A 10,760-nucleotide genomic window follows, 5' to 3' on the forward strand; every position below is an offset into this window, starting at 1 on the left:
GTTTGTATAATAATAGCTTTAAATTAGCGGTGTAAAGTCTGATAAAGTTGGATTAACCTGGACATTTATGCCACTTACACGCCTTTAAGCCAGCAGATGTCCTCAGCGTGCAGGTTGAGGCCGTTTATTATAGTTTGTCGTAAATTTCAAAAATCCAATTTTTCCTTACAAATTCATCAGGACAATGTTTTAAAAACTAAATTGGTGATTATTTCTAATAATTATATTTCTAAAACTATTATTCACACACCCGCAATCAAATCAGTTGCACTGACTAGTGATTGGCTCCAGCGTGCGAATTCTGCATTCTTATTGGTCAGCAGTGTGTCAATCAAACCCGGCACTGAAATTTCATTGGTTTTCCTCTCAGTGACGCGATATTCGGTGAATGCGGACTGCACGAGCGACGCGATGTGTTTGGGATGCATATGAGAAATGAGGCGAGGGTACAAAATGTATCATGATGCGTTCCCCTGACTAAAACCAGCATCTGCGGTCGGCAAACAGCGGCGCTTTAGTGCAGTTTACTCAGGGACTTTATTTAAAGATCAGCAAGAGATTAAACATCAGGTTTACAGCGGGGGTGTCGGATTGATTCATCAGCCCAGAGGCGAGTCAGAAGTCAGATGTTGTTGTTTTTAAGCGTGTACATGTAGACGAGTCGCCTTCACCGCTCGAGTGTGTAGCTTTAACGCGGTAGCAGGAGAAAAGCGGGTCGTCGAACATCTGTCCGGATGTGTAGATGGGAATGTCGGTTTGCTGGAGCTTCAAACATCTGTCGAGGAAAAGATGTGAGCGCGAATCCCAGCGAGTAATGCTGTGACCGATGCCGCATCCTTCATTCCACACACACACACACACTCACCACACAGGAGAAACCAGGTAAACACTCACCCGTGTCATCATTGTGTTGAACATCAGTGTATCTTAGATAAATATGAGGCTTTTAGTCTTTCCACCATTTTAAATCGTTCTGTCCACCGTCAGAGAGACTCCTTTTATTGTGTGGGATGTTAAAAACTGATGATTATTGATATGAATGATCAGATATTGACTGGGTGAGTCTCGCAGATGGTGTTGTGAAGCATATATGTACCCCATCATGACCTGTTAATCTGAATATTTAGTTCATAAATAGCAGGATGCATTAGTTGTTCTCGTTATACTCATCTTGGTCTTGTCTCTCATATAGGCCCTTTTGGGGTTATCTTCTAGCTCTCGGGCATCAGATGGTGTTGATCTACAGGCGAGGCCTCCACAAGTGATTGCGATTCACATGTTTATTCCAAGCAAAAGATGAAGAGACTCTTAATGCTTTTATTCTTGTTGCTAGGATCCACAACTGTTCAGTGTACACGGCTGTCATTCAGCGCTGAGCTTGCCTCTGCTGTCACTATGGTTTCCGCATATACTGGACCACTAATAGAGCTGGAGATGCTTTCCATCTGAAACATTACTCCTGGATGTAGAAACAGCTGCCTGTATACTTTATTACACAGTCTACTCTGGTTGTATAGGCCATTTTGAGGGATGCAAACAAAAGCAATGGTCCTAACGCATGTCCGGTTTCACATTTGTAATTTCTATAGCTTCTGAAAATCCAAAAAGAGCCACATATTGATCAATAATGCTATGAGAGCTGTTTCAACATTAACTTATGATTGACTTACCTCTTGTTTCAGTTATAAACATGTTTGATATGTTCAGTATTTAGGAAAGGGGAAAGTGCAACTCTCTGTACGTCCGCCACATTAAAAAACGTCCTACATTACGGTCAACAGCATCAGTCTTTATACAGGTAGCCATGTGTTTCTGTGGGTGAGGGCTCTGTGCAGATTCACTGGGTAATTTCGGCAAGCTCTGTAGTTTATAAATTTTTATTACTATGAACTGGATTTATTATGCAAAATAGCCTACTCTAATGTCTGCACTTATAATAAATGAACATATATGAACACATACCGCCCCTTACAGTCTCCGATATGTTACCATCTACAGAAGAACTACACACAGCAGACATTTAGTCCTTATTAGATTTATAAACATCACGCAATATAGCCTACAGTCAGTGCAAACCTCTCCTCTGTGCCTGTAATAATAATAATAATAATTCCTTACATTTATATAGTTTTTCTGGGCACTCAAAGCGCTTTACACATAGGGGGGAGTCTTGTTATCCTCCACCAGTGTGCAGCATCCACCTGGATGCGGCGACGGCCAGACCGCACACCACACACCACACACCAGCTGAGTGATGGAGAGGAGACAGAGTGACGAAGCCAATTATCATATGGGGAGGGTTAGATGATGGATAGAGGCCAGTGGGCCCTGGTCAAAACCCCTAGTCTTTTTCGAAGGACATCCTGGGATTTTTAACGACCACAGAGAGTCGGGACCTCGGTTTAACATCTCATTCGAAAGACGGCGTTTACTGAGCAGTATAGAGTCCCTGTCACTATACTGGGGCATTAGGACCCACACAGGCAACAGGTTGAGCGCCTCCTGCTGGCCTCACTAACACCACTTCCGGCAGCAACCTAGCTTTCCCATGTGGTCTCCCATCCAGGTAGTGACCGGGCGCAGCCCTGCTTAGCTTCAGTGGGCAACCATGAGAGAGCTGCAGAGAGCGAGCTGCCGGCAATCTTCAGCAGCACATGTAAACTCTGTTAGAGAGTAATTCTGTCATCCCCAGTTCATAATAGTCCAGACGGCGATGATAAACATGGCAGTTTGTTCGTGATTCAGGTTACTATTTGCTCTTGTGTTTTGTCGGGCTTCTCCTTTGTTCGCGCTTCACTCTCGTGTTTGTCCTTTTCTTTCTGAATGCGTCACTCTCGCGTTTGTCAGTGTCTGACAGGATCGGGTTTCAAAAGCACGTCAATAATCAAGCGCACGTTATTATCATCAGCTTAAGAATCTGTTATTTCAGATATAGACACACGGCTAGCGCAAGCAAGAAAGCGAAACCACTCGCGCTTCAGATTGGCTCGTAAAGAACTAAGGTGCAAAGGTAAATCTGCTCTTCTTCTTGGCTTTGTGGCTGTTCATCAAGACGATGATAAGGTTTGTTTGAGCCCGGGTCGACCATGGCTCGTCATTATATGTATTTACGCTGTAATCTCGGCTGTGTATTTTAAACATGGCGGCTCTTTTGTTTTCATTCTGGCTTGCTGCTTAAGCGAATGATGTTTCTCTGTAAACCAATAGCGTTCAGCTGCGCGTTTAGCTCCGCCTTTTGGTACCCTTTCTCATGTTTGGTACCCTTTCTCATGTTTGGTACTCTTTCTCATGTTTGGTACTCTTTCGAAAGGCTGCCAAAAAAGTGGTTCGGTTCGGTACACGGTCTTTTGACAGTGGAAATGGCCATACAAGCGTACCAAACCGAACCATACCGTACTGCTCGGTGGAAACGGGCCATTAGATATGACTTTGGTCTTGGATGAACTACCTGAAGGTGTTGTAGATTTGGCCTCTAAGTGAATAGACTTTCCGTGAACCCCCCAATATCTACTTGTAAAGATGGTAATTAAAAATAAATAACTAAATTAAGCACTCCCGCACTTCTACTCCCTGACCCCCCCCCCAACTTAATGTTCCGACTAAAATACGACTTTATTTCAAAGGGGCTTTTGGTGGTGCTCACACTGCCACGATTTCACCAGGAAAATTTCGACTACTGGAGAATGACTTGTGTTTGTGTCTGCACATTACTGCTTAAACCTGCGGCATCTGCCTGCACCCTTTACTGTGACACCCTGTCCTGGTACATGAGCCAATCATTTGTGAAAACTATTGTGGCTGATTTCCTAATGCCTTTCTTCTGCTCCCGCAGGGTCTGCCTCCATGCTGAGATGTGCGCTAGCCACCTGTCCGATCGGCTGAGCGTGCACTCTTTACCATGTAACTACAAGAAGAAGGATGCTTTATTCGTCCACTAGTCCTCCTGTGGATTCAGGGCAGCCGAACCCCTCAGCTCGGCCAGCGTCCCAGCCTGTGGGTGCACGAGCCATGGAGAACTCCTCCACCAAACTCAACAGCTCGCCGGACTTCCGGACTCTGTCCGAATACATCACTCCGTCATCAGTTTGGCAGGAGCCTGTGGAGGGTCTGAACCTGCCCCTGCAGGTGTTCTTGGGCCTGGTGATCATCTGCGTGCTGCTGCTGGCCTTCCTGGGGAACATGGTTGTATGCGTGATGGTCTACCAAAGGGCTGCGATGCGCTCTGCTATCAACATCCTGCTGGCCAGCCTCGCCTTCGCCGACATGATGTTAGCGGTCCTCAACATGCCCTTCGCTCTGGTCACCATGGTGACCACACACTGGATCTTCGGTGACGTGTTTTGCCGCGTGTCAGCCATGTTCTTCTGGATGTTTGTGATGGAGGGAGTAGCTATTCTGATGATCATCAGCGTGGATCGTTTCCTGATCATCGTGCAGAAGCAGGACAAGCTCAGTCCACGCAGCGCCAAATTGTTAATCGCGGTCTCGTGGTCTTTGTCCTTCTGCTTCTCCTTCCCTCTTTCCTTCGGCTATCCCGCGCTCTACATTCCCCCCAGGGCTCCGCAGTGTGTTTTCGGATACACCGCCGAGCGTGGAGACCATGCCTACGTGATGCTGATCATGCTGTTGTTTTTCTTCGTCCCGTTCCTGGTGATGCTCTACACGTTTATGGGAATCTTGAGTACTCTCCGCCACAACGCGCTGCGCATCCACTCGCACCCGGACTCGGTGTGCCTCAGCCAGGCCAGCAAGCTGGGTCTGATGAGCCTCCAGAGGCCTTTTCAGATGAACATCGACATGAGCTTCAAAACACGTGCCTTCACCACCATCCTCATCTTGTTCTCAGTCTTCACCGCATGCTGGGCGCCGTTTGCCACCTACAGCCTGCTGTCCACCTTCAGCCGGACCTTCTACTACAGGCAGAACTTCTTCCAGATCAGCACGTGGCTCCTGTGGATCTGCTACCTCAAATCAGCCCTGAATCCTCTGATCTACTACTGGCGCATCAAGAAGTTTCGCGACGCCTGCCTTGACTTGATGCCCAAGTACTTCAAGTTCCTGCCGCAGCTGCCCGGCCACACCAAGAGACGGATCCGCCCCAGCGCTGTTTATGTGTGCGGGGAGCATCGCTCGGTGGTTTAGCGGAGGAGAACTGTTTTTTGTAATTCTTATCAAGCTGTGATATGATCGGTCTTTTCTTAAAACTTCAGGATTTGACTTTTCTGAATGGGATCACCCCTTGAGATTGAGGTTTTTGACGGGGTCCTGAAGGATTGGCTTTGGTTTCTACAGGATTGTACAGCTGGAAGGTTTACAGAGCTTGTACGTTAAACTTCTTTGATTGCACAATGTTTATTTTTTAGGATTTAGAACTTGATAGAAGTTTGTTCCGTACATATCGGTCAGGTGCTGCTATACTTGGTGAAAATGTGCAATTTTCTGTTTTATATGCCATGAATGTACTGAGGTTGTATGTGCTGTATCTGTTGTTTTTTAACCTGGCTTGGTGATCTCTCTGTTTCAAACAACATTTTATTTAAGTTGATATATTGATGGTTCAGCTGTTATATTTTGGATTATTTTCAGTGTGGGGAAAAGGCATTCGACACAGGATAAAGCATGACTTTTAGAGGACTTTTGTGAAAATACAGGATTTTTAAAAAGTTATTTGTGATTTCAATGCCTGAAGTGGATACAATCATGGGAATAAATACAACTGTAATTCAAGGAAGTTCTTTTAATTTCTCATTCTTGGCTTGAATTGTTCATCTGGTAATATATATCCACAAACCAATACAAATGTCTCAAGTTTTGGGGTCAAAAGGTGGAACAACCTAATCAAGATCTGCACTCAGTGCAAGGATGTTCTGTGTATCATGAACAAATTCAGGTACCATACACTATGAACTTGTTTCCTTGCCTATCATTAAGATATTGGCTCTTTATTTGTACACATTCTGCATGATCTTATTCTACATTCCTAATTCTACCCAATACATAAACCCATGGGTCTCAAACTCAATTCCTGGAGGGCCGCAGCTCTGCAGATTTGCTCCAACCCTAATCAAACTCAGCTGATCAACTAATCAAGGTGTTCAAGACTCTTTTGAATAGTTGATCAGCTGTGTTTGATTAGGCTTGGAGCAAAACTGTAGAGCTGCAACCCTCCAGGAATTGACGTTAAGACCTATGCCTAAACCCAACAATTACCTTAATGACTGTTAATAAGCTGTAAATGAGGAGCTTATTGAGTCAAAAGCTAATGGTGTGGTGATAGTGAGGACACAATGAACTGGGAGATCGATTTCATTTTCAATAATTACTCCAATGCCAAAGGCGGTCCCAGTGTGTCATGAAAGAGAATTGCTCTACGGTCGACCTGACCTAAGCCTCCTGTCGCCATCCCTATCTGGACTCAGATAAGACCCTGGATTGACGTAAAAAAATTAAGACTTGTCTATCTTTGCCATGACGAATCTTAACAGTTTACCAGAATCAGACCCTTTCTGGTTGCGTGTAGAGGGAATAATTATTGTTGATTTTGTGATTCTAATTAAACTAATTGCAAGTGTTGAAGCTGGCTTCTGCGGATGAAACTTAGACCAGGGGTCCTCAACCTCGGTTCTGGAGTTCTGGTGTTCTGCAGATTTTAGTTCCAACCCCAATCAGACAAACCTGGGTTAGCTCATCAAACTCTTACTAGGCTTTCTAGAAACATCCTTACAGGATGTGTCGAGCTAAAATCTGCAGGACAGCAGCCCTCCAGGACCGAGTTTGGACACAAATGGTCTCAAACTCAATTCTCTGGGCAGTTTAGCTCCAATCAGCTCTAACTCACACCTGCTTAATAGTCTGTAGTAGTCTTGAACACCTTGATCAGTTGGATCAGCTGTGTTTGATTAGGGTTGGAGCAAAGCTGTAGAGCTGCGGCTCTCCAGGAGTCCAGTTTGAGACCTATGATGTAAAACTACTTCCCTTCTGTCCTGACGCCTCTGCAGTTGTGTCTTTGTGGCGTGCCGGCTTCAGTAGCATCATGATTTGTTCCTGAGGCTGCAGGTAAACCCTAAAGCTTTGTGAATCTGACAGGTAATTCTCCTCTGCTGGCGTCCCCGGTGGGCTTCATTATTTCTCCAGCCGCTGCTAATGAGGATGCTGTGGGCTTTAGAAGCTCATCAGAAGCAATGTGTGGAACGATATTACTTAGCAACAGTATGCATTACTTGGCAACCAGCTTGTACTACTTGCAGTTGCTACACGCTCTGGTGGGAGCTTTTGTTTTTTGGAGAAGCCGCTCGCTCACATTGTTTGGCAAAGAGTCGTTTTTTTTTTAATTATTACTCAGTTCTATGATAAAGGCATGGGTTCAGGAAGATCCTGTTTCCCTTGAGGTAAAGAACACATCAAAATCTGTCCTGTAAGGAAGTTTTGACGGCAATGTTAGATGTCGGTTTGATGTCTTTTCTTAAATCAAGGTAGTAACATGCATTGTGAGGATACAAAATCCCGTGTAGATCTCGCAATCGTAGCTTTCAGATTGATAATATTTCCTTATATTAGAATACCTTTTGTGTTGATATTTTGGTGGTCAAACGGGCATCACATTTCCAGCTGGGGATCCTGATCCCGAGGCCTCCAGAGATTCTGATGTGAACAAAGACTTGCGAAGAGATGATGCCAACCATCGAGGACTTCTAGAGGTCTCCATAATCCTGGACCAGGCCGTATCCTAAGGAGATGTGGAGAGCATGAGACTGATCCCTGTGAGACCCCAGTGACAGACGAGTCTCTGATTGATCCATTGGGCCTGCCTGAACACCAGCCGGTGACCTACTCACACCTGTGTCTTTTACACGATGGACGTACAGCGTTCTCCAGCACCTAGACTGCAGTCCTGCACAGGAAGTTTGACCAGAGGAGAAATGGTGATGCCCAACTGAGCCTCTGGCTTCTCTCCAGGTTTTTTCCTTCAGGAGAAATGACAAAACAGAAGATGGGTCTGAAATACGGAGACTCCCAGGAAAAACGGGAGTGTTGCCAGGTATTAATTCACTTCAAAAATGCTAATTGATTAGATCATAAATCAATCCACACATGATGTCTTTTTGAACACCAAAATAACAACACAAAGTATAATCCAGCATAGGAAAAGTTGTGTCCGTCTGAACACTTCAATTACAAACGACTAATACAGGCTACACTGGATTTTGTATTTCTACAATGCATATAAACCACTTTGATGTTAAAACGACGTCACATTGACATCTGACATTAATCACGTCTTATTCTTTCATTCATTTTCATTTTGGCTTAGTTCCTTTATTAATCAGGGGACGCCACGGTGGAATGAACTGCCAACTTATCCACCATATGTTTTAAACAGCGAATGCCCTTCCAACTGCAACCCAACACTGGAAAACCCCCAAACACTCTTGCATTCACACACACACACTAGGGCCAGTTTAGTTCTTCAGTTCCCCTATAGTGCATGTGTTTGGACTGTGGGGGAAACAGGAGCACCCGGAGGAAACCCATGCCAACACGGGGAGAACACCCAGTGAATTGCTGTGGGTTGACATCACGGAAAATTACTTAATGCAAAAGTAAATACAGTTATTTACTGTAAAAAGAACCCGCTGTATTACGGAAATTACGTCTGCAACTTACGGAAATGTCCAACAGTGTAGTAAAGTTATTGGTAACGCTTCTAATACTAACGTTTTTAAAACGTTCCCCTAAAAACACAAGGATAACATTTTTTTAAAAGTGCCATTAACACTTCAATGGTAACATTTTTAATGTCAACGTTTTTCAAACGTTCCGCCAACGACAGATGAATAATGTTTTTAGAATGTTCCATCAACAACTCAAAAGTAATGCTTATGTTTTTCAAACGTTCCCCCAACAACACAAGGGCAACAATTTATTGTTCAAAAGCGTAAGGATAATTAACAACTCAATAGTAACGTTTGTAATGCTTGTTTTGATATAGTTGATCGTGTCTGCTGTGTTGATGCATGTGCTTCAGCTCTGATGCGCTTAGCCTTTTTAGAAACGTTAGGGGTTATGTTTCGGTGTGTTTTGTGTATGTTCACTTTGGAAAGCTCTTCAGGTGTTTCTTCTCGAGGCATGAGTCGCTGCTCTCACACTTGTGTTGGTATTGTTCGAGTCAAAAAATGAATTTAGTCATCGTCTCCTGCTGTTTCCATGGCGATGAGAAGCAAAAGAAACCTGTCCCTGAACACTCACAGCAAACAGAAAGACACGGAGAAGTCAGATAAATAAATATAGTGTTGCGCGTGCAGGAAAACACTTTAAATAACCGATTCTCCACCCTGAAAGTGGACAGCTGCTTGTTTGGATGGATCTTAAACCCTGTTCACTGTTTTTAAATAAAGAATCTGACTTTGGTTCATCATCACTTATTCAAACATCTCTTCAGCACATAAAACAGACATTAAAGTGCTCCTATGATGAACATCATCTTCTGTCAGCTGTTTGGACTGAACTGTGTGTCCACGGTCAGGATGATGTAAAGACAACACGTCTCTTTTTTTAAACTGACTGATGTTAAAATACAACCCAAACCCAGTGATTATAGGTGTGAATTTCCCCACCCATCTGAATGTGGCAGCAGAAATGGACTCATCAGAGCAGGCGACATCTGAATCATCAGACCGTCTACATGCCCAAATGCATTGAGTTGCTGCCATCCCTGCTGAAAAATCCAGCTTAAACCAGCCTAAGCTGGTTTGCTGGTTGACCAACCTGGTTTAAGCTGGGCTCCCAGCCTGGTTAAGCTGGTTTTAGCTGGTCATCTCCCAGCCTGACCAGCTAAGACCAGGCTGGAAGTGGCTAGAAACCTGCCTGGAAATGGCCAAAACCCCTCTAAACCCAGGCTGGTCAACCAGGTAAAACCAGCCTATGCTGGGATGTGATTGGCTGATTAGAAATTTGTGTTAATGAGAAGTTTGACAGGTGTACCTAATAAAGTGGCCGGTGAGTGTAAATTGTTTTAACATTTTAGCATTCATTTCTTTTAAATCCAAACTCAAAGATCCCAAAAAAATTACTCAAAGGTAAAAAATCAGGTTTAAACTCGATTGTCTGTGTGTTGTGTTGAGATTTTATGTGGCATTTTAGTATTAAATCCAGTTATTGAAATACTAGTTGAGTAACTGAGTTACTTTTCAGACATCTTGACAGGTGTAGAGATGTCATTAGTTATGAATTACTTATAACAGGTTCTGAGATTCTGCTTCATGACTACACTTTAAATCATGATCATGAGTGCAGTGAAGTCTCACACTTCCACATATAAAACAAACAAACAAAGACAAGCAGTGATGAAATAAAGAGGCCGGAGCAGTGATCGTGAAGGACACATTAATGCACAGAAACTGCTAATGTGTCGGAACCACAAGTCAGCAGTACTGGATGTGCTTTCAGTGTATTTTCATATTTGAGCACCATTACATTAGTGGCGTGTTAATCTCTTCTGTGGGAGATATCCATTTAGTGGACAGCAGATTTGAATCAGGTTACAGGGATGTGGGCGGGTGTGAAATCATAATTATGTGGCTCGCTGTTTGTTGTTGTATTTATAGAGTCCGAAATCATGAGTCCTGTGCAGACATCATCAGCACTTGTCTATCTCAGGGTGAGCAGTGGAGAAGATAAAGAGACAGAGCGTTCAAACCTATATGTATGTATGTATATGTATGTATGTGTATATATATATATATATATATATACACACACAC

General features: G+C 43.8%; 1 protein-coding gene across 5 annotated transcripts; it reads left to right on the top strand.

Annotated features, from left to right (window-relative positions):
• Nucleotides 1–392: 392 nt before the first annotated feature.
• On the top strand, nt 393–5,727 carry gpr63 (G protein-coupled receptor 63). 5 transcript variants are annotated; one of them, XM_073933905.1, is made up of 3 exons: nt 393–882; nt 1,193–3,063; nt 3,833–5,727. In XM_073933905.1, exon 3 carries the CDS (start codon nt 3,919–3,921, stop codon nt 5,140–5,142), a length of 1,224 nt encoding a protein of 407 aa, XP_073790006.1. In that variant the 5' UTR covers nt 393–882; nt 1,193–3,063; nt 3,833–3,918; the 3' UTR covers nt 5,143–5,727. The 5 variants fall into 5 exon arrangements, with proteins under 5 accessions (XP_073790006.1, XP_002665668.1, XP_073790007.1 ...); XM_002665622.8 differs by lacking the exon at nt 1,193–3,063; XM_073933906.1 differs by lacking the exon at nt 1,193–3,063 and having other exon boundaries at nt 393–791.
• Nucleotides 5,728–10,760: the final 5,033 nt, after the last annotated feature.

This window comes from Danio rerio, chromosome 20 (assembly GCF_049306965.1).
Source record: "Danio rerio strain Tuebingen ecotype United States chromosome 20, GRCz12tu, whole genome shotgun sequence".
Lineage (NCBI taxonomy): Eukaryota > Metazoa > Chordata > Actinopteri > Cypriniformes > Danionidae > Danio > Danio rerio.